Source organism: Artemia franciscana, chromosome 6 (assembly GCF_032884065.1).
Source record: "Artemia franciscana chromosome 6, ASM3288406v1, whole genome shotgun sequence".
Classification (NCBI taxonomy): Eukaryota; Metazoa; Arthropoda; class Branchiopoda; order Anostraca; family Artemiidae; genus Artemia; species Artemia franciscana.
Genome location: NC_088868.1, coordinates 15,489,543 through 15,514,918, shown reverse-complemented (window position 1 = coordinate 15,514,918; position 25,376 = coordinate 15,489,543). Strand labels below are relative to the sequence as shown.

The following is a 25,376-nucleotide window of genomic DNA, read 5'->3' as shown; positions in this document are numbered from 1 at the left end:
GACCTAGACCCCCCACAGAAATCGTAATATTTAAAGGTATATGTCGGAGTGCCCAAACAATGCCGAGGCCTGGGATCAAACCAGGGACCGTCTCCCCAAAAAAACGCAGCAGAAATGTTCTAAAAAATGCGGTAAGCAAATGCTTTACATTTCGTGTTCGACTTCGACTTCGACATATATATATATATATCTATATATATATATATATATATATATATATATATATATATATATATATATATATATATATATATATATATATATATATATATATATATACATCTATATATATATATATATATATATACATCTATATATATATATATATATATATATATATATATATATATATATATATATATATATATATATATATATATATATATATATATATATATATATATATATATACATCTATATATATATATATATATATATATATATATATATATATATATATATATATACATCTATATATATATATATATATATATATATATATATATATATATATATATGCACAAAAAAAAGACAAAATACTTGTATCATAGGATTTATTAGTTTCAGATCTATGTTCTCGCCGAGCCAGAATTACGATATAGCTTAGATTTTTTCTTGGGAAAGATTTTTAAATTGCTTAAAAAAAGGGAGATTGCTCTTTTTTAAACGATTTTAAACAATTTTCAACATATTTTAATCTAAAAATGTATATAGAAAATGTTTTAAAAACATCTCGGCAGATGAATGGAGTTAAATATCAGCTATGGAATGGTATCAAATTTCTGTTTTTAAATGATATATGAAAACCCTAGGAGAGCAGAGAAATAACATACTAAAAATTACGCAGGGAACATAAAAATTATAAACACCAGTGACTAGTCAAACAGGTGTTAAGATGAATTTTTTTTTTTTTTTTTTTTTTTTTTTTTTTTTTTTTTTTTTTGGACGTCTCAGTTCAAATATTAATCTCATATTTGCAATCACCAAGCTCAGACACACTTTAATACAAATTATAGTGAAAATTGTATCATTTACGGAACATATACTACCCATTTGTTTTAAAATGGGAATAAAATTGTTCATATTTCAACCTTAGCCTCATATTTGAACCTAGTGGCTTAAAAACCCTAAAAAACTAGCATTGTGTAAAATTAAATATCATTTATGTGCTTCCTGTATTTTACTTTAAAGCATTCCTGCTGTACTTTGACTCCAGTAGACATCAATCTCTTCAAAAGCCAAAACTTTGGACTTAAAAGCAAATTGGCAATAGTTTAATCATTTTGACTGTTCGGCAGTTAAATAGGAGCCAGGGCCGAATCCAGGAGGGGGATTGCCGGGTTTGACCCCCCCCCCTGAAATTTTGCTCGAGTCGTTCAAAACATAATTAGTGAAAATAATATTTGTTGCATTAACAAAAAAAAAAAAAAAAATTAGACCCCAGTCCCTGAACAAAAATCGTGGATACGGCCCTGATAGGAACCCACTAATATACATAGAATTAACATTAACTCTGGTCTGGATTTATGGTCGAATTACGTAATGACTCTGCAGTTTTATCTAAAGAATGTTTGAGTAAGTTATTTTACGTATTTGTTCATTTAAGCTTGCATAACAAACGGTTTTTACGGAAAGTGTGGACCTTAGGCCGGATTGATGAATATGACTTTACATTTTGGAAAGCTTCGTAGAACTCTTGCCTGGGGCCAAAAAGGATGGTTTTTGCTTGTCCTTGAGCCAGAGCCTATAGTGTGTGAAGTGAAGAGGAGTTGTATAGCCTATGTCAGAGAGGACTATCTGAAGTTATGCAGCCAAGCTTTCGTTTCATCAAACCATGTTTCTGCTTTCGAGTGGAAAGCTCCGTTCTAGCAGGCAAGCAGGCAGGCACCAGTTTCAAATTGAAGATGGACTAAAATCTATAAGTGTTAAATATATGCGACAGTTACCCTGCCCCACAGCCAATATATCTTCTTTGAGTGATAAATAGAAAAATTTAGAGAAGCAAAAAAGCGGCATTTTCCCACGGGTCCGAAAGTGCTGCCATCTATTGTTTCTACCCATTTCTGTTCGTGATTTCAGCTGAGTTTATCATTCGGTTTTTCGCACTTGGGATTGCGGTAGAGAAATGGTATCACATGTGCCTCTTAAACTTTAAAAGTTCTCTCATTGCTAAAGAAATTAGAGTTTATCCTTTGCTCCTTTCTAAGTGATGACGTTAGAAAGTTGGCCTACGGCAAAAAAGTCAACTTTTGAACTAAGACAGATAGATTTCTTTTTTCGACGGCAGTCGATAGCTTCTGATGAGCTGATCAAAGTATATGTCATCCATTTTTTGTACAAAAATTTCTTCATGAGATATGCAAGTTTGAATGTTTAAAGGGGTTGACAACTTCAGTAGTAAGGTACACACTGAAACCAAAAATAGGCCGATACCAATTGTGAGACATATAGGGGAGTTGTAAGCAACAGTCGGCTGTTAGCTCATAATCATCCTCGGCAATGAGGGGTTCACAACTCTTACTAGTTGGTGTACCTATTTTTTGTTACCGTTGTATTTGATGGTAAGACCAATTTGGTTCCAGTGGTAAGACATGTAGGGGACTTGTAAGTAATAATCGGCTGTAAGGCTACAATCATCTTTAGCAATGAGGAGTTTGCAACTTCTGCGAGTTGGTGTACCTAGTATGTATTTTAGCATCCTTACAGATTAACAACTTCAGCGTTTAGTCGCAGCGAGGAAACAAAACCAAAGTGTTGCTCTCGCAACACTTTACTCGGCGAAGCCGAGCAAAGGTTGCCGCAACACCTCACGTTGCTCATGCAACGTAGATCTAGTTTTATTCTAATTAGATTTAAAAAAAAAATAAAAAACTAAAAATACTAATTATATTTTCGATTATTCCAGTTGTAACTCGTTTATTATTTTTGTTTTTGCCACATATATATTTGCCATCAAAGGCGTCAATTCACGAAAACATAGATAGGGGGGGGCAAATTGTATTTTTTTTATATATATCTAAGAATTTACTGTTTATACTATTTATATCAGTTTACCAATTTTATCAAAGAAAATACAAAAAAGGCATTTTTTAATGAAAACAACCCCAAAAAAGACATTTTTAAAAATCTTGAGGAAGAGAGGGGCTAGAAAAATTCTTCCGGTTGCAGAAGCTCAAAGCCGTTTAGTAAATGGAAGGCATACAAGATCGAGTATATCGTCTAGACATGAGAGATCTAATTCAAAGATAATTTTGATCAGTTAAATTCAAAGCTAAAGTTTTTTGGATGCCACAAAAGCAGTTTTTTTACGTTGGATAGACATAAAAGACGAGAAATTAAACCTTCAGCTAGAATTTGAAACTATTTTAATTTTTTTTTCAAAATTATCCCACTAACAGGAAACTTGGCTTTGTCTACTTTTTAGAACACTCTAGGGTTCAACCATCTCCCTTCCCTGCCACTTTTTGGTTCCAATGAGTACACCCCCTGGGATGAGAAGACACACACAGTTGCAAGGGCAAGAGCTGTAAATTATGCACATTTCCAAATGATTACACATAGGTTTCTAATGGAAAATTAAATAAAAAAACAAGTTTTTTTAACTGAAAGTAAGGAGCGACATTAAAACTTAAAACGAACAGAAATTACTTCGTATATGAAAGAGGCTGCTTCCTCATCAACGCCCCGCTCTTTACGCTAAAGTTTGACTCTTTCTCTCAATTCTTCTTTTTAAAACAGTAAAATACTTTAGCATAAAGAGCGGGGCGTTGATGAGGAAGCAGCCTCTTTCATATACGAAGTAATTTTTGTTCGTTTTAAGTTTTAATGTCGCTCCTTACTTTCAGTTAAAAAAAACTTGTTTTTTTTATTTAATTTCTGAACATTTTTGAATCAATGCATGTTTTGATTTTGGCTCTCCGCAGAGGAATAATTAAAACAAAATTTGTATATTTATTTTTTTGGCTAAATGGCTTTCTCATAACTTTGATCGAATGATTTTGAGAAAAAAAGAGCGGGGGAGCAAGCCTAGTTAACCTCCGATTTTTTGGTTAATTAAAAAGGCAACTAGAACTTTTAATTTTTTACGAATCTTTTTATTAGTAAAAGATTTACGTAACTTATAAATTAGCTTACGTAAAGAACTTTTGTATTCTCATGTTTTTATTGCATATATGAGCGGGTTCGCCCCCTCGTCAGTACCTCGCTCTTTACACTAAAGCTTAAATTTTGTCCCAATTCATTAAGAATGACCCCTGAATCACAAAAGCCGTAGAATAAATAGTTGAAATTACTAAAAATACTTTAGCGTAAAGAGCGAGGTGTTAGAAGGAGGTGAGCCCCTCAAATGGGTAATAATTTCTGTTTGTTTTAAGTTTTAATGCTGTTCCTTACTTCCAGCTGAAAAAAATTTCATATTTATTTTTTAATTGTTTTTTTTTTAATAATGCTAGTAAATCCTGCTCTCCCTTCATGGAAATTTTCTTCTCCCATGACAAATTCCCGATGAAAAGTTCCCCCAGCATATCCCCCTCTTCTCAACCCCTCCCCCAACCAAAAAAATCCTCCTGAAAACGCCTGTACACTTCCCAATAACCATTACTATATGTAAGCACTGGTCAAAGTTTGTAACTTGTTGCCCCTCCCACGGGGACTGTGGGGGAATAAGTCGTCCCCAAAGACATAGTTATAAGGTTTTTCGACTACGCTGGATAAAATGGCTATCTCAGAATTTTGATCCATTGACTTTGGGAAAATAATTAGCGTGGGAGGGGGCCTGGGTGCCCTCCAATTTTTTTGGTCACTTAAAAAGGGCACTAGAACTTTTCATTTCCGTTAGAATGAGCCCTCCTGCAACATTCTCCGACAACTGGGTCGACACGATCACCCCTGGAAAAAAAAACAAAAAAACAAATACACACGCATCCGTGATCTGGCTTCTGGCAAAAAATGCAAAATTCCACATTTTTGTAGATAGGAGCTTGAAACTTCTACAGTAGGGTTTTCTAACACGCTGAATCTGATGGTGTGATTTTCGTACAGATTCTATGAGGGTGTTTCCCCCTATTTTATTAAAATAAAATATTAAAATTATTAAAATGCGATTCTTTCGATGTAGCTATTGGTATCAAAATTCCATTTTTTAGAGTTTTGGCTACTATCGAGCCGGGTCGCTCCTTACTACAGTTCGTTACCACGAACTGTTTGAAAAAGAGGAGCGTGTTTTGACTTACTTGTCTGATTAGCTCAAAACTTTCGGGGATTGTTCTCTGAGCCACGAGAATCACATTTCGGGGGGAGGGGTGACGGTACTAGGAGGCCCGGTTATGGTCTAAAAAACATTCAATTCCGATTGACTCGAACCTCTGCATGACTATCGTCTGGACTAAGGTATTTTATCAGCTTGAAACTTTAAGGTAGATAGGGGAGGGGTAGAGACTTAAATTCTGTATTGAGAGGAGGAGCTAAGAAATAAAAAATACATTCTAGCTAATCTTTTTTGTCCTAAAGCCTCTAGTAACAGTTAGGTAGCGGGGTTAATCGAACCACAGCCTACTATGCGTCGGCAAGTGATCAAAGGAGCGTATCTACAATATCATTAGAATAGCTTTGGGGCTCAAGTTGAAACTTTTAAGGAGTACGAGGCCAAGGGGGCTTCAAACATTAAATTTAGGGCAAGGGATAGAGTACCAAAGCATTTATGTCACTTAAGCTTGAAATTTATATTCGTAATTTTTTTAGGGTATGGAAATCCCTATTTAAAGAGAAAAAAAAAACTTTTTCGCCATAAAAATGACCAGCCACTTTATTGCGATAAACTAGAATTCAATACTTTCAGTTACTCGACTTTCTGTGTTTTTGATTATTCAGACCAAATGATTAGAAGATTGCGGACGCAGAAAAAAAAAAAAAAAAAAAAAAAAAAAAAAAAAAAAAAAAAAAAAAAAAAAAAAAAAAAAAAAAAAAAAAAACGGTGTCTTAAATATTGTCTCTCCAATTAACATTTGAAACTAGTCTTGACTGTATTGGCTCGTGATGCCAGAAAACGTGGCCAGAACTTGTTATGTCTCTGATAGGATTTTACTTACAAAGCTTATAGACAGGGCCAGGTAAACCTTAATGAGGACAAGAATGCTTTGAAGATTGTTTGTGTCGATCTATGACACTGAAACTTGGAAGATAGATCTTGTTGTCTCAGATTAACTTAAACTTACTGGTCTATATAAAGAGACAAAGGGATCTCTATGAACACAAGAAGCAATGAAAAAAAAAAAAAAATTGCCGTGTTTACTTGTGATGCCCAAATTTGTTTTTACTCCAACCGGCTGTCAACTTAATCGGCATATATACTGGACCAAACGAATCCAAGAAGAAAATTTTGAAAAAAATGACTGTAATCAATTCGTGATACCCCAAAATGGGCCAAATAATTTTTTGCTTCAATTCGCAAGCAAGTTTCAGGGTTAGTAGATGGAACTGAGGAAATCTTACAGTGATGGTTCTGGCTTCCCTTTCGTCCGGGGCAAAATCTTGATTAGCGCTCATCCCCCTGTCTCCCAAAAACTTTCAGTCCAAATTTTGACAAAATTTTCATTTATTAAAAAAAAAATATTTTCAATTTGAATATTAATTAATAATTGATTTTCTACTCTTTAAATTATGGTCAATGTTCCTATTACCTGAACAGTTGTTTAGGGTCATGAAACTATTGTTAATACATACATTTTGACTTTTTTAACATCTTTTCTCCCTTGCAAAATTACCGCAAACTCACCGTTATGGAGTTATTATATATTTGCAAATTAGGGAGGGGGGGGGGGTTAAAGTATAGCAAATATTAAATACAGTAATGGTTAGTTTACGTATTTAATATATGCTATGCTTTACCCCCCCCCCCTGATGTGCAAATATATAGCCCAAATTTGTTTCTAAACTATTACAGATACGCGATTTCAAATATCCGATCAACGAAAACGGAAATTCTATTTGTGTAATTACAGGATATTTGGGCCGGAATAACTCCATAATGGTGAGCTTGCGGTAGTTTTGCAAGAGAGAAAAGATGTTCCAAAAGTCAAAATGTATGTATTAACAATAGTTTCATGACCCTAAACAATTGTTCAGGTAATAGGAACATCCTAAATTATTATTTAAATTAATTAATTACTCTTGATTATTTCGATTAAGTCATTTTATTTATTGTTATTATTATTTGATTATTATTTGTTTTATTAATTAATCAATAATTTATCGATGATTTTCATTTGTTAACTGCGTCCTCTACTTTATTTTAGTAAAACAAAATTTCAAAAATTAAAAATGTTTATAACCATTAGATTATTTATTTGAAATTTTGTGCCCCTAAAATTTCAGTGCCAAGGGCAGGTGCTCCCTCTACCCCCTCCCTTAAAACAGCCTCTAGGGCCTTAGTGAGAACAGTAAATTTTGAATAGCAGTGTGGTTATGCTCATTCTTAACGTGAAAAATTCTTTCTATTTTATGCTGATCGCTTTTGAACTTTCAGGTCCAGGGGAACTTCAGTTAAGACAAAAGCTAAGGAACAAATCTGGTTCTATTGATCCCCAATGTCCCTTTTTGTAAGACAATAAAACAAAACTCTTTTTATACATAATCTCAGCATGCATCTATTTAAGCAAATGAACATTTACAACAAAATACAGTATAAGAAGTCATGTTTAATTAAATCTTAGATTAAGATATGCAGAATCAAAGGTGTCTAGAGAAGACCAAAAATTACATAGATTTTAAATTCGTATGTATTCATATCTGTAATTCGTAGTCGTATGCAAAAACTACTGCTCATCGAAATTATGATTAAGCCCATATTTTGATTAAAGGTTTAAGGTCGGTTACCCCCCCCCCCCTAAAACTTCTAAAGGCCATTGAGGGATTTTTGCTGCAAAAAACACGATTTGTAGTTTGAGAAACGTGCTTTTGTCATGACATCAACAACCACAAAAAGAAAAAAAAATATCAAAAGGCTAATCAAATTTGTTGCTGATAATTGCAAATTACTGTTTATTTGAATCTGAATACAAATAAATATTTCTAAATTAGTGTCAACTTTGAAAATTTCCTCACTAGGCATTACCGTTCAAAAGGTGTTCTAAAATTTTTGGTCACTATAGACCATGGTTCGTTCTTTACTAAATTCGTGTCTTGACGTACAAAGTAAAAAGTAGAAAGCAACGTTAACCCCATAAAAGTTAAGAGCGACGTTAAAACTTAGATAAGCAGATATTACCCTAGATGCTTAAGTACACAAAATGTAAAGTACCCAATCATCACAACCCCATTTTCTTCACACTAAAGCTATATTGCTCTGTAAAGGATTTATCAAAAAAATAACGAACAGATTTTTCAAAGTTTGGAGTGAATATTCTAGGGACTAAACTGAGGAGGGCATGTACATTACGGCATAATATTTTTTTAAAACCATTTTTAACTAATCTTTTTGTAATTGAATTAAAAATCATCGTAACCGAATTGTATCTTCTTGAAAATGACAAGTTTGATCGCGGAATTGACCAATTCAAGTAAACCTCAACTGCCCAATTTTGGATACAAATGATAAGATATATGAAGTGCTAGTCATGGGTGCAGAAGTATCTGCACCCAGGATACTGGGTGGAACTGGTAAAGGAGCAAACAATGGACCGTGGCGAACAAAATTTAAGAAATATGTTTTCACCGAATCTGTCTAGTTGAAAAAATTTCCCAGTTGAAACTAATTTTTGACAACTTCGAAAAAACAGGAAATACTTTACACGTGACGTCCAGTCGCAATAAAAAGTGCACCACTAAATTTGTCATCCCCCAAAACTTCAAATTTTACTATAGCCCGCTTTGAAACAACAAGAACAATCACGTTTTTGCTTGGGTAGCACTGACGTATCTTTTGCTGACTTAAAATCCTGGGACCGGGGACTCGAGTCCTGGTGTCGCTGGTTAATTGGTTTGGAACGGGGGTCAATGGTGTGACTGTAAGCTCAGCCAGAGTCTACCCAGCACTAAATGTGTACCTAGAGAAATCTGGGGGAAAACATGGGAAGCATTGGATGATTTACCCCCAACCACGCATTACATTCCCGGCTGAAGGCATTGAATCAGGAGATCGGTACATGCGCACCGCAAACTAATGGTCAGCACGCGAAATATTTTTTTTTAGTTTCTTGATCGTATGAAATGAGTTTTAGCTTGCTTTATAGATCTGTTTCACCGACTGAAAATTAATACTTAATGTTCAAGTTTCGATTTCTTTCTTTACTTCAATCAGGAAAAAATTATGCTTTTTTTGTTAACTGCGACAAGAAAAAGTTCAGACGTCTAATTTTTCTGACAGACAAAAAAAGCTGCCTTCTTTAAAAATTAGGTTCACAAATATATACAACTTACGCAAAATGCTACCAGTCCCGTAATAGACTTACACGTGGCCCGTATTACCTAGTCATGTCAATTTAGCGGCCAAATTCCAGCAATTAAAGTAAGTTGGTTAACTAATTAGCAGAGTTGAAAAACAAATCGAACTTTCATCAGCAAAGTGAGCAATTCTCCGAAGCAACAGCCACGGAAGATCATTGACGTTTTAGAAAGCTAATCATGGCTGTAAATTGGACGGTGAAAGATCATGTGTGAACGAAATGGCAGCTAAAGTTGTTCATTGATGCGATTGACAAAGAAGCCTATTGAAGCAGTGTTTTTCTGAGTGAACCTTTAGGCTCCCAATAATTGGCATAATTTATCTCTTTTCCAAAAAAAAATGTCTCAGCCATAACAGTTAGATTATTGGTAATCATTAATTTTTTTTGCTGGCAGTTTAAATAAGATAGAAAAAATATTATATATGAATGTAATCCTAAAGAACTTACCGAGCTCTTGTTTGCTGTGTGATTTGACGGATGGTACCTCCTTGGCGTCCAATTATGGCCCCCACCATGTCACTCAGAACTAGGATTCTAAGGGGAAAATCGGGTTGTTTTGAAGTTCCAGGGCCTCCTTGCAAGTATGAAAGCCCTTGCTGCCCATTTCTACCACCACGTCCACGACCACTACCTCTCCTTTCCATCATTTCAACTTTCAGATTGTTACCCTCAAATTCAACTCCGTTTAGTTTCTGCACAGCCCTTAAAAAGTTAAGCTGGTTAGAATTTGTATTACTGATGACACAATTAGATAATTTCAAAAAACGATACTTGGGTACAAAACTGTTCTACATCCACTAGAAGCAGTAATAGAACGTTTTAAATAATAAAAAAAAGTGAAACAAAATCAACAAGCACAGTGAAGTCTGGCGTTATGGCCCTCAAAATTTTGACCGGCATCAAAAGGCGAGTTGTAACCCAGGATCATCCAAATTGTCCCTTGATCAAGTAAGCTTGCATTGAAAATGTGATTTCTAGCACTGAATAATTTATAATCGATGAGTCTTCTCCTAATTTATTCGTAGCTATGTCCATTCCGATATTAATTCCTGTATTTTGCCTTGTGCTTGTTCTTGTGCTCACCACCGTGTTCCACCATCCCAGTGCTCTTTCAATTGATCAGTCCTGTGTTAGTGCCTGCCTTTGTTGCTGTATTCCTACCTGTGTTTCTTTGCCCATTCATATATATATATATATATATATACATACTTTTTTTCCGAAATACATGTGTGCTAGTTATGCAGCACAAGCAAAAGACTTGCCTGCTTTTTCTTTGTCACAAATTCAAGTGATCTATGAACGGTTTCAGGTCACTGATCATTATAAATAATTTCTGTTGCTGTCAAAAAGTACAGTCTTTTGGTAAAAATTGCATCTTACTTTAATCAAATTACTTTTAATCAAAAGTAATTTTAATCAAATTACTGTACAAAATAGTCAGAAATAATAAAATAATATTACATGAGACACATTACTATTAAATAAGGGCCCCCAAAAGAGGACCTCTAATGATCGCGTCGCTCTAATAAAAAAAAAAAAAAAAAAATTATTGACGACTGAGTACACATTTCATTAGTGCAAAATGTTTTAACCTTAATGCATTAGCTAATTGTATCACGGAATCAAGCATATAGACGGTTTATTTCAGATTATAGTTTTCAAATCGAAATAATCCTCAATCCAACAAGTTGATACTGAGTATTGGACCCAAACTAAGTTGCGATAAAACTAAAGTTACTTAGGCAATATTACGATCACATTTAGGCAGCTTATAATGCAAAATATACCGAAAAATCTATTGCTTTGACTCAGAATGGAGCGACATGGGTGATATTAAAATATAACTATGGCCTCATCATGTACAACGGGCGGTCATAGAAACTAGGGGTAGATCGCCTATCGGAAACCACCCGGACACTCCATCAATGTAACCTACCCATTTGACCCCAAACTGCATTGGATTAAGTTTTCCAGGGAGTATTTTAACCAAAGCGATCGGAAGGTCCGAAAAATATAACTCCGGTGGTGACATTATCCGTGCAGTTCAAGGGACAAGGGTAACAATTATGAAAAAAAAACACATATAAAACAGAGGCATCACATATGTAGTTTAAATTAAAAGTTGGACATGTAAATCGAAAATCCAAGCCTCGAACTCCCCTTGTTCTGAAAATTGCATAAATAGGCATGTTGTTCCGCTTTTATCTATTAATCATTTGGTAGAATACAAATACTTTATGCAAAAAACTTTTTGCATAACCACATAACCGAATGAATACTTTTGATATGAAATTCTAAATTTTCTGAATATTTTGAATGTAGTGCACTCTCATGTTCAAACTTGTAAAAAAAACTCCAAAAAAATCAAACGTGGTGCGCATTTTCAGTGGACTACCTCCCTGTTCGAAATTTCAGAAAACTAAGGGGGTTGCCCTCACGTCAACACCTCGCTCTTCACTCTAAAGTGTTTTAGTACCTTTAAAAAAGCTTCTTTTTATTCTAATCAAACGACCCACGTGTTTCAGGAGTCTGTTCAAGATTCAAACTTCAGCGTTAAGAGCGAGGTGTTGAAGAGGAAGCAAATATCTTCACATATGTAGTAATTTCTGTTCATAAAGTTTTAATATTGCTCAATACTTTTAGTTCAAAAAGTGATTTTTTTTTTAGTTTTTTTATGTAAGGGGGGTTGCTCCCTCCTGAACATCTGCACACCTTGCTCTCCTCCTCTTCACGCTAAGTTTTAAGCATTTTTTTTAGTGTTTCCTTCAAATAATCCCTAGTTTTTAAGTATTGCTCTTTTTGGAGGCGCAATAGACAAAAGTGGTAAGCAGTTGAAACTTGTAACATATCTAGGCCTTTTTAGTAGTTCTGGCCTTTCAAACCTACTTGTACTTTTCAAATGCATGCAAAATTTTGTTGAGGACATCTTACAAAAACCTCTGTAAATAGAAACCCCGGTTCGTTTTTCGTTTCGCATCCAAATTCAAATAAATTGTTTTGACTGGAATTTAAATTTGAAGATGACCTCGTACAAACCAAGAAGGAGGTGCTGACAGCCCTAGCAGATTATACATTTGTCGATCTTCCCGAGACCACAAAATATCCCATGTTGAATCCATTATTTCCAGATATTTCAACGCTAGACAAGTCTAGATGTAAGCAGGCACACGTACAGAAAATTATCAAACAGCTCATGGTAACGAACTGTAAGTAAGGAGCGATGCGGCTTAATAGTAACCGAAACTCCAAGAAATAGTTTTGACAATAATAGATGCATCAAAAGAATCGAATTTTGATGCTTATTCATAAGATATAAAGTTCATCACTTTGAATGTTACCTATCAAGGGCACGAGTCTGAGAAAATTTGGAGGGGGGCAACCTAAAAACAGCAAGTGGTCCTAACGAAAATTACAACATCAGATTCAACATATCGGATAACTCTACTCTAGATGTTTCAAGCTCCTATACACAAAAATGTGGAATTTTGCTCTTAGTAGAGCATACTAGAAAGACCTTGTAACTATGTCTTTGAGGACCAGTCATCGGGGAAGGGCTGCAAGCTATGAACTTTGCCCATTGTATACATATAGCATTGGTTATTGGGAAGTATATATATTTTCCGGAAGAGGGAATTTTTAATGGAGGGATCAGGTGAAAGGATCATTTAACGAAGGGATTTTTCACAGGAGAAGGGAATTTTCCTAAGAGGACATTTCTCAGCATCATTTAAAATACGATCAGAAATTAAATGAAAAAAAAAAACAAGTTTTTCAACTGAAAGTATGGAGCAACAATAAAACTTAGAACGAACAGAAATTATTACGCATACGAGGAGGTTTCTGCCTCCTCAGTATCTCACTCTTTACGCTAAAGTTTTAATTTGTGTTCCAATTATTTAAGAATAAATATTAGAATAACAAACTGTTTTAAAAGCTCTAAAAAAATGGCGTAAAAAGTGAGGTACGGAGGAGGAGGCAAGCTATCATATGTGGAATAATTTCTATTTGTTTCAAGTTTTAATGTTGCTCCTTACTTTCAGTTGAAAAAACTCGTTTTTTATTATCATTTAATTAAGAATAAAAATTACCTTGAAATTACACAACAAACAGAAAATTCCATATAAAGCATACATTTTGTTACTCCTTTTTCCTGACCCTCTCAAAACCTCCATTACACCTACTCCTTATTCCTATAATACTACACTACAGATCGAATTTAAGAAAACTCACTTTTCGGCTACAACATTTTCTGAATATCTCATTTTTGAATTTTCAATAAACTGTCTTTTTAAAGCTCCAGTAAGCAACTAGGTTTGCTTTTTGATAAAATGAATGGGTCAAAAGTAAAGGAGTTTGATCAGTTAAAGCCACGCCATAGAGAATAAATTTCAAATTCAATTAGGTTCAGCATTTTTACCACTTACAAAAAATAACATCAAGCCCCGTGATTTAGAAAAATAGGTTACACATTGGTCGAGCATTCTACATAGATGCACAACTAAAAATTATAGGGGAATCAGGAAATTCTTCCTCCTCCAAAAAATTGTATGAAAATTACCAACAACTCCCTCACACTGCTCCAGCCCCAGGGACTGGCCATAGCCCCTCGGCCACGGCATACGGAATTTCTAGCCTCCTCCTCCTCCTCCTTTAATTAGCCCTGAACCTAAAACGAAAGGGTGTATTTCATGCTTTTATTACAGATCACTTAGAAGGTGGGAAACGTTTCAAGGGGAATCCGGAGATTCCCCTTGCCTTCTTCTCCTTATATCGGCCCTAAACCAAAGACGAAAGGATGTATTTCATGCTTTTGTTTACAGATCACTTAGGAGGTGGGAAACGTCCCAGGGGGAATCGGGAGATTCCCTTTGCAACCTTCTCCTTATATCGGCCCTAAACCAAAAATGAAAGGAAGTATTTCATGCTTTTTTTTTTACAGATCACTTGGAAGGTGGGAAATGTTCTAAGGGGAATCGAGAGATTCCCCTTGCCTCCTTCTCCTTATATCGACCCTAAACCAAAAACCAAAGGATTTATTTCATGTAACAGATCACTTAGAAGGTGGGGAACGTTCCAAGGGGAATCGGGAGATTCCCCTGCCACCTTCTCCTTATATCGGCCCTAAACCAAAAACGAAAGGATATATTTCATGCTGTTTTTTACAGATCACTTAAAAGGTGGGAAATGTTCTAAGGGGAATCGAGAGATTCCCCTTGCCTCCTTCTCCTTATATCGGCCCTAAACCAAAAACCGAAGGATTTATTTCATGTTTTTTTTATAGATCACTTAGAAGGTGGGGAACGTTCCAAGGGGAATCGGGAGATTCCCCCTGCCACCTTCTCCTTATATCGGCCCTAAACCAAAAACGAAAGGATATATTTCATGTTGTTTTTTACAGATCACTTAGAAGGTGGGAAACGTTCCAAGGGGAGTCGGGAGATTCCCTTTGCCACCTTCTCCTTATATCGGCCCTAAACCAAAAACAAAAGGATGTATTTCATGCTTTTTTTTTACAGGTCACTTATAAGGTGAGAAACGTTCTAAGGGGAATCGACAGATTCCCCTTGTATCCTTCTCCTTATATCGGCCCTAAACCAGAAACGAAAGGATATATTTCATGTTGTTTTTTACAGATCACTTAGAAGGTGGGAAACGTTCCAAGGGGAGTCGGGAGATTCCCTTTGCCACCTTCTCCTTATATCGGCCCTAAACCAAAAACAAAAGGATGTATTTCATGCTTTTTTTTTACAGGTCACTTATAAGGTGGGAAACGTTCTAAGGGGAATCGACAGATTCCCCTTGTATCCTTCTCCTTATATCGGCCCTAAACCAAAAACGAAAGGGTGTATTTTATGTTGTTTTCTTACAGATCACTTAAAAAGTGGGAAACATTTCAAGGGGAATCGGGAGATTTCCCTTGCCTCCTTCTCGTTTGATCAGCCCTGAACCAAAAACTAATGGATGTATTTCATGCTTTTTTACAAATCACTTAGAAAGCGAGAAAAACTTCTCTAATACATCTTCAATTCATTGGTTACACTCATATTTATGTATATACAATTTATTTTATAGGAGGTAGGGGAAATTCGTCATGGTCAGGTAGGAAACAATTTTCAGTACCTTTATCCCAAAAATAACATTAAATAATTAGACACATATATACTAAAACAAAGCCAATATATTAAGTTACGCGTTGTAATTTTTATATGAACTCCCTACTTTACACCATTAACGAGACATTTTCTGCGCAAGCACGAAACCCCATATGTTCTCTCCCTTGTGCTTAACAGTTTTGCTACAAAAAAAAATAAAAGATGGATTGCGTGTTATGATATTCCTCCTCCTTCCCATGGAATTCTAGCAATTAGCGAAGTATATTTGGAAACGTATTAATAACCAACAGTTTTGACTATCTGCTAATTTAGGGTAGTATACGGCAGCCTATAATCCTCTAAAACGTTCTATAGCCCTAGAATTAAATAGGAAATTTTATTCGATTTTTCACATTTTAAATAGGAAATTTTATTATTGAAACAAAAATAATCTCAACAATTCTCCCCTAAAAGATAAGGGGAAGATGAACAAGTTCCTTAAGCAAAGGAATTTGCTTAATGTCTGTGGAACGTACTTCGTATGTCATCATTCCAGCCCAAAAATTTGCTGGAAGAATTTCAGACGTAATTTTGGCGGAAGTATGAGACACTGAAACAGACTCAAAATAAATTAGCGTAGAAAACCCTAATTCCTCTCGAATGATTGGCTTTGTCATGCCTCCAAGCATTTAGGGGCTACTCACTCTTTCTCAAATGTAGACCTGCAGATTATTTGATGAGGGAAGGGATTATTGCATTACTTTTTCCTTGAAACGTGCTCCAGAGCTATTAAACAGTATATTTTTCGGAGATTCCTTACATCCACAAAGGCTCGGTACTTAGGGGTTATAGCAACCACACTTAGTCCTTGATCTGTAATGAAACCAGTTTGTTTGTGTCCACTAAAAAATAATCAGCTTAGCATGAGCGAGACTATTCATGTATATATATATATATATATATATATATATATATATATATATATATATATATATATATATATATATATATATATATATATATATATATATCATGAAAAGAGAAATCACCAATGCTACAGCACAAAAAAAAAAAAGAGACAGAAGGAGAAAAGGAAGACTGTTTTCCTAAATTAGTGATTAATATAGACCAGCACTTGAATGAGGCCTTAACCCTACTCATCCATACAATCACATAGGTCAAACAGCATAGCCACACACAATCAACCATAAAGAATAATCCATGGACAGGCAGTCATGTCGTCAATAAGTATAAGTCGTCATTTACCTAACAATAGAAAAAATAATATATATATATATATATATATATATATATATATATATATATATATATATATATATATATATATATATATATATATATATATGGTTAAGTATTTCATATAATGCGTTCTGGGCGCCCTGCTTTCCATAATTTTTTGTTGTATTTTCATTTATTCTGTTACTTAAGTATTACATTTTCATCATGTTTTGGTTATTTCATAATGATTAACCTTAATTCACTCCTTTAGGGTCGCTATAACACGTAAGTACCAAAGTTTCTTTTTCGATTACTTATCTGAAGGCCCTGAATGATTACCTGCAGCTATGGACTTTCAGTAACACACTGATTTGCAGAAATAAAGATATATCTTAACCTCTTAAACACACACACACACACACACACACACACACACACACACACACACACACACACACACACACACACACACACACACACACACACACACACACACACACAAAAAAAAAAAAAAAAAAAAAAAAAAAAAAAAAAAAAAAAAAAAAAAAAAAAAAAAAAACGCCGCAAAAACCCATCAGGCTTTAAGAAACCAGATTTCTATGAGCTTACAGCTCAAATCTAAAGGGTCTAAAGACACAACTAAGGCCTTTGCAAATTTAATTCAAATGGATAAGATCAGATATGGACGACAGTAATGCACCCCTGAGTAATTCTAATAGCCGTCCATGTGCGGTGAAATATCTTCTTTTACAGTTTAGGCGTATGAAGAAGACATGTAAAAACTCCGTTCCCAACAGAGCTGACATAAGATGAGTCTCTAAAAGGCACAACTACGAGTCTAGCTCTTAATTCCAATTGGCGTTTGCTGGGATTCATAGTACCCTTTTGACAGCTGTACTGACGACAAGAATTTGGACCCTTTAATACTCAACCACAGTAGTCAAATCGGGACTGGGCTATGAAAAAACGTAACGACGACACCAAATATTGCTTCTGACTAAGTTTGGTTGAGCATCGTCAATGACCCATGGTAGATATTCTGGCAGTTAGAATTTAGGAAATCGCACATTCTCGTTATATTGGACAAATCAGGTATGCATCCCAAAAAGACAAAAAATAGAATTTACTTCTAACTTTTAGAGATGTTTTGTTCTAGAGCTGTTCTGTCCTAGAGGTCCTGATTACAAAATACTTATATCCTCAATTTCTCAAAACTTAGGGTCAGATCTCGACCCTAAAACGTCAAAAGTGGGACATTAGCCATTATTTCCCTAAGGTTGATTGAGGTTCGACTGCCCCTTCCCATAGCTGTAATGATGGAAATAATATAGGACCCCTTCTTCAATGGAGGTAGATCGGGAGCCAACAATTGAATTGCATTATTACGACACTTGCCTTTACCTACTCCTCCACCGGTATCATACTTATATTACATACTACATAACAGTATCATATTACATACCGGTAATACTTATCAAACTCTTCCTTCCCTCTCTACTCTTTTACTAATAGTATTAAACTATTCAATATTTTTCTCCTAGATCGACACTCGCTGTAAAAAAAAAAAAAAAAAAAAAAACTCTCCTCAGACCTCTCTCCAAGTTGCAACCCTCTCCCCTACTGAAAATGCTACTTGACTCAATAAGCATAGAGAACCTTCAACTTCCCCATATTCCGCTAAACTCAGGCTTCTCTCCGAACTTAATCTTTCCCTGAAAAAGGAAAAACGGCGCAGTTTAAGGTGGCGAAGGTCATTCCATTTCACAAAGGTGGTCGCAAGTCAGATATCGAAATCTGGAGACCCATATCAATTCTACCCATCATTTCAAAGATACTGGTGAAAGTGGTACATAAACTGCTTCCCTCAGATGGATAGGCTTTTGATTCAAACACAGTTTGGACTTCATAAGGGTCATTCCACGACGCAGGCCTTACAACACCTGGTTCAAAGTGTTAACTGTGCATTAAACTCAGGTAATGTACCTATGTCTATTTTCATTGACATTAGAAAAGCGTTTGACACGATTGACTACCAAGTATTGCTTCATCGAATGAGAAGTCTTGGAATAAATGGAGTTTGGCTAAGATGGTTTGAGAGCTATCTTTACGGAGGGTCCCTTAAAGTCGTTCTAAATGATGTAGTCTCATCGTCTTCTCCTGTGAAGTGTGGTGTACCTTACGGCTGTGTGCTGGGACCTTTATTTTATCTAATTTAAGTGGACACGATGCGCTTTTGTCAGCAGGATGCAAGTATTACTTCTTTTACGGATGACACTGTGCTAAAAGTATTTGTAATTACTTCTTTTACGGATGACACTGTGCTAAAAGTATTTGTAATATCAGTCGACGATTTAATCTGATGCTCTCAAAATATTAGAGGTGTTTACAAGTTCAAGTTTGCTTTGAGAGAATGTAAAGAAAACGTTCTTACTGTCATTCTGTAGAGTGGGTGATTCTGTTGATGTAAGTAGTGAAGTCCTATTCGGTGAAAAATCTATTATCCAAATTAAATCACTGCGGTACCTTGGCTTCTATATTATATTCTAATCTATCGTGGAAGCACCATAGCGACATTATTTCCGCCAAAATTGCACGAGGAGTTGGCATCCTCAGAAGACTGAAGAATATTCTGCCGGAACGTACTCTTCGCACCATATATTTTGCAATAATCTACCCGTATATATCATACGGATATTTACTGTGGAGCAGCAATTTTTATGTTAATTACAAGCGTGTGCAAATTCTACAAAATAAAGCAGCAAGAATAATTGGGAAGTATGTGAAAGACACCAGTGCATGCTTTAAGTCTCTAAGGCTACTCATTGTTGGACAGATAAGGGACTATCAAGCAGCGGTGTTTGTGTTTAGGTAAGTGCATAATCTAGTCCAGGAAACTTTTAATGAATTTTACCGTTTTAGAAATTCTGTTCATGAGCATGACGCAAGAAGATGTGATAACTTGGGTGAGGATATTAAACATAGTGTAAGGTCTGGTTTTACTTTGAAGTATCTTGGCCCTTCTGTATGGAATATACTTCTTGTGACTGTTCGGGTGCCTGAGCACCTCCCACAGTTTAAAAAAGATTAAAAGAGTACTTGTTGCGGAATTAGTTTTTTTATTTGGGGGGATTGGAGTGGGTTATAGAGCTGGAGGATGGGGCGGGTTGAAGGGGTTGGGGTGGAGGGAGTTGTATTTGGATGAGGGTTGTTACCCTAAGGTTGTTTGAGAGAAGGTGATTGTCTTTCGTTTTCTTTTTTTTCATTATTATTTAATTAGTGAAGGATGTTTCTAGGAACATTTATGAAGTTTCGTTTATTATTATTTTTAATTTAGGAGGCTCTAGGAATGTAGTTAACCGCTAAGCGTTATAAAAAATTTAAACTTTTCCCTAGCGTAGTTATTTATATCTGTAATAGTTTATATTTTTATTTATTATGTAAATAATAGTCAAAAGTCAAATAAACTTTCTTGCTCATTTTCTTTCATTATTTTCTCCTGAAATGACTCCTCGACCTTAGGAGACACATAAAGCGGATTCTTTACATCTATGGACTCTTCTTCTTTCCTATTTTCTACTGCCCTGCTCCTGGCCATTATCCTACTTCCTTCTTCTTTTTGTCTCCATCTTTTTTTTCTCTAACAAAAAGTTTTAGCAGTCTTGCAACTAATTAAAAATCAATAAACCACGGATTTTATCTTCCGCGAACCCTTGAGGGGTCCAATGCAAAATATTTATATCTTATTTTTTTTTACCATGGCCCACTAATTCCTAGTTCCAGTTTCCCTTGTCACTGTTTTCTCTCTGATTTAAATCCCAGATTTCTTTGCGCAAAATCTTGCTTTTCATTACTAAACGAGTTTATACGGTTGCGGGAAAAGGGTCTAGTGTTCCTTCCACTATGATATGTTGGGTCAATAGGGCTAATAAACTTCCGCATTCGACCTTTCCGAGGCCTGACTGAAAGTAGCCGGCTTGCACCCTGTGGAGGTTGGGGTCGAATCATTTCTACTGCCGAAAACGCTATGCGCTCAACGACATCTGCGAATTAGCACTCACTAGAGACACTTGGGAAGCATTTTTCTCTCTAGCTGCACTATTTACCATTCCACTTTCTAAATTACTTCCTTGCAGTTGCCCATTACTTCTTTTTTCCCCATCGTCTCCAGGTTCTCTAATTCTCCAGTAATGGCTGTTTCAAAGTTAAAACGATAGCATTTATTTCTAGTAATCAATTTAAAATCACGTAGCTTCACGTCTGATTGGCCATCGTTTTTTATTTTGTCCATCTCGATTTTTAGTTCGCTTCGAGCCAACATTGCTCATTCTGTGTACTGCAGGCTAACTGACAATTTGTGCTCACGTAGATAAACGTTTGATTTCAACACGAGGTCTCTGGCAGGTACAGAACCAAATTTTATTATGTCAGGGAGAATACCGCGGGTTGATTTTAAGCGAAACGCATCACTAAAATCACTAGGGTGCATTTGTGTGTTTAGGATAATGATGTTAAAAGCAGAAATCAAACCATCAAAAAGTGATTGACCTCTTCTAATTGGATCAAAGTTATATAAAATGAGGTTACAGCGCCTACCATCAGCATGAAGCTGGTGTAACTTTGATTTTGTTAGCGCAAGTTCTCTATGTAGGCTAGCCACTTCAGACCGAATTTTATTGCTTTGCTGCTTAATTCATTCCCTGGTATGTCCATTCGCTGAAACAATATTCCCAGATCCGCGCTGATCGTTGATACCTGTTGAGCTATTGGGTCAATCCTTTTAATATGTATGCTCATTTCGTTGACCTTCGCTAGTATATCTGGCAAGGTCTGGGCTTGATTCTCTGCCATTATTCAATTCCTGCTACGAAAGACAAAGATACATAACTATCTTTGGGCAGCTCCACGTACTTTTTTCCACTGTACTCCCGACGTCCCACTCAGCTACTATCTTATCCAATTTTTAACTAGCAAAATCCGTATTAGACAAGCTGTCAAATATCAGTCAAAATGTTGACTCATTCACTGTTGTCGGCCAAACATAGCTTTTCCACCATGATTGATTCAGATAGTGCACAAAGCCAATATAGCCAAAAACTGGCTTTGACATGTAATCCTCTATCCATACAAGAGGTGTTCACTGAATGAATGCCTAGTTTGAACATCCCTTTGTTGGTCTCCTGATTCCTTTTCATTGAACAGTTCTCTTTACAGACCTTATACTGGATGACGGATCCTGTCCAATTGCGCACTCCTGGGGTACCAATCACAATGTCCTTAAAGCAAACAGAAAAACTAAACAGAAAGACCTTCTTGAAGTAACGATAAAAGGGTAATTGACCCTATATACATCCTTATTCTTACTTAAGGCTCCTTAGTCAGACCAACTTGAAGAATTTGCTCAATTGTGAAACAGGTATTTACTAGAGTTCATCAAATCTTACTACATCTCCAAGTCTTTAAAAATGTGTTCCCTAAGCCCCCTAAAAGCTGAAGTGTCATTTGCGCTTCACCGAACATTTACATATTGGAAGACCCACGCTCCAAAAAATTGGAAAATCACGACTTAACATCTTTGGTATTTAAAACGTTCCTGGGAATTTTTTCTATAACTACCCCATTCTCAGACCTGTCGCTCCAATGCTAGCAATGCTAGCAGACCGAAAAATATTTTATGTCGAAAACCTTCATTCTTAATCAATGATTTCATTTAAGATAGAAACTTGCAAACACGGTAGAAGTTTGTCCTAAATATGAATAGCAAGTTAAAGAGGAATGCAGTTTAACTTCTTTTTTACATGTTTACACCCACTTTCTGCAATGTCATACAGGCAAGTTTGACTCTGTGACTGATCCGTCCTATTTGCCTCTTCATTGATTCTAACTTAAACACGCAGTTATATAAATATGTAAACATGCCCGAGTTTTATCGAAAGAGAGGGGGGGGGCTTGAAAATTTCCCCCCAAAAGGTTTACCAAAATATTCCTAGAAACTAACTATCTGGAATAAACACAAGAATTCAAACCTTTTTTTTTTAACTGGAATTTTAGGTTCAACAAGCTATGGGATGGGCAATATTAGATCACAAGTGTGATAAAAATAACAAGTTAGAGCTTTGTAACAATAATTCTCTATTATGCATCATTTTTTTACTTTATTTTGTCACATCGTATAGAGCAGATAATCAGAGAAACTTGAGGGAGGACTCATTCGACCGTATATTAATAGTTATAATGTCCTTTTAAAGAGACTGATTGGACCAAAACTTCGACTAAGTCATTTTAATCGTGAATCGAAAAAAAATGAGCCATGAAGTGCGATGAGTAGCTCTAGGAGTAATGGCCCCACAAAATACAAACATCCTATAAAGACAGAGGCTTTACTGATACATCTTCATAGAAGTGTGAACATTGAACAGAAGTGTTACATCCTGTTGATGTTACATCCAGCAGACCCATAATATTTTCATTTTGTATAACCCTAATAATTTCTCAATTTATCGAAGAAATTTATTTCAGGATTTTGAGCTTGCTGATTATAGACCTGGGACTAATTATGCAACAGAGACGTCCAAAATAAGAGTAAAACGTTAAGCACATATTTGACCAGGCGTTTTCTGCCTGAGCTGGCATCCAAAATTCTGCTTTTCGTAAGAATTCGTTTAACTGTAAGCTAACCAGACTCACGGTGGCTGAGCTTGCAGACTCAGACCACTGACCCTCAGCTTAAGCCAAAGGAATGATACCAGATTCAGATCCTGTCCCATAAGACATACGATTGCAAGGCCAGCATGCCAGATATGGTGGGCATGTGAAACTTTGTTCAAAATCAGAGTCAATGGATTCTAATTTGTGAGATTTGAATGTTGTATATGGTCCTTGGACCCTTGAACTCTCCAACAACTTTCTCTCCTTGCAGGAAGCAAATAGACTTGTTGGCCCTTCTTCGAATCGATTACTACATTACTGAAGCTAATATCGAAATACAGACGTCCAAAATCAAACATTTCCCTACATAGTTAGGGAATGCCCCCTGTCAAACTCCAAATTCTGCACATATACCTGCATTACCTCTTAGGACTCATGCTCATTCTGAGATTACTAGTGAAAGGTACTTATGAACTAAATATTAACCATGGGAAATCCTCAAGTTCGCTGGATGATTGTCCTAGAACAAAATGACCAAAATCAGTTCCTGAACTTGATAATTTGAGAGAGGTTGCCTATAAGTTTTTATACAATATTTGGCCGAGTGAAACTGTTTAAAGCTTGAAATAGTGCACAGTCCTGCAGCTTTTAAAGCATCCTATGCGGTCATTTTTAAAACGGCGCTGCTCATGGAGTGACAACGCTGCTCACCTTAATAACTTTGCAACATAAAAATCTAGTATCGTATAGTATCTTACTATGAAAAGACCCAATACGTCTTCATAGAGCCTTATAAGGTTTCTAAGCCTATTAGATTACAAACTTGAGTCTAAAATGCTGTAATACCAAGTCAAACAACAAAGAAAAAGACCAAGTACATATTTTACGAAGGGTAGAAAGAATACCTTGCTTAAAATCAGAACAATGCGAAACATTTGTCTAAGATTAGAAGGCTAAAGCAGGGAATTTGGGCCCATATCCATCTGTCAGCACCCTTTCTCACCCCAAAAGTCGTTTATATAGACATTCTATCTTTTTCCACTCAGGGTCCCAGATGGATTACTTAAGGATTGGTTCTAAATAAATTTTTTTTACCTTTTGATCGCTTAAAATTTTGTCGTCTGTTATGCTGGAATAATCGCTGTGTTAGCCATGTGTTTTTTTCATACGCAAAAGCTGGAGCCTCTCCCTCTTTTCCGATACTTTTTATGAATTTTTAAACCTCAGTAGAGTTGTGGCAAGGCATTTAAACGTAAATTTATTCGATTTGCACCTTTTGAAGAGGTGAAGAGGGGGCAAAATTAGTTAAAATGAAAAGACAAATTACATTGTAATATAGGAAATAATAAGGAAACGGCAAAACCTTCTGATTTCTGGGAAGATAAGCATAACAATGCTCTCAAGACCGTAGACGTGTTCCAGACGAAAAGCCTTAGGAGGACAGAATGCCTGAAATAGTTCGACTTCGTCAGTAACAAGAAGTTACTACAGACAACGCACCTGACGCTGTTTTCCCATCCAAATTGTGGAGCGCAGTCTACGAGGGCACGGTCATCATCTTAGGATGCCATCACACCTACCTGCAAAAATCGTGCTGGACTTTAACCCCGCAGAAGCCGGCTGGAAACGAGCCCTCGGAAGACCGAAACACCAATGGTCCGATAGTCTTTCAAAATACTTGAATCTGGCAAACATTGATGTCCACGACGAACCATTGTTAGCTGCTGATCGCACCAGTTGGAGGAAGCTGACATCCCACTCTACGCTGAGCCACGCCCGGCAGGAGACATGAGTCAAGTAAGTCAAGGCTTGAAGGCTCACTTGGGCAAGATCCCCCCTCCCCTTCTAAAACTGGTTCTATAATGCATCAATGAATGAACAACTTGAGCAGTGGGGGGTTATCATTCAAGTACCGTGTTTTTATTTTTCCCCCCTTCAACAGTTTTATTTCCAAATGCAT

General features: G+C 35.9%; 1 protein-coding gene across 1 annotated transcript in view; it reads right to left on the bottom strand.

The window, feature by feature from the left end:
* Window positions 1-25,376, bottom strand: part of LOC136028097 (insulin-like growth factor 2 mRNA-binding protein 3-B) — a 165,892-nt gene that overhangs the window by 48,303 nt on the left and 92,213 nt on the right. Inside the window, exon 4 of the mRNA XM_065705721.1 lies at window positions 9,888-10,142. Within this exon, the coding sequence (XP_065561793.1) occupies window positions 9,888-10,142 (255 nt within the window). The remainder of the gene's footprint in view (window positions 1-9,887; window positions 10,143-25,376) is intronic.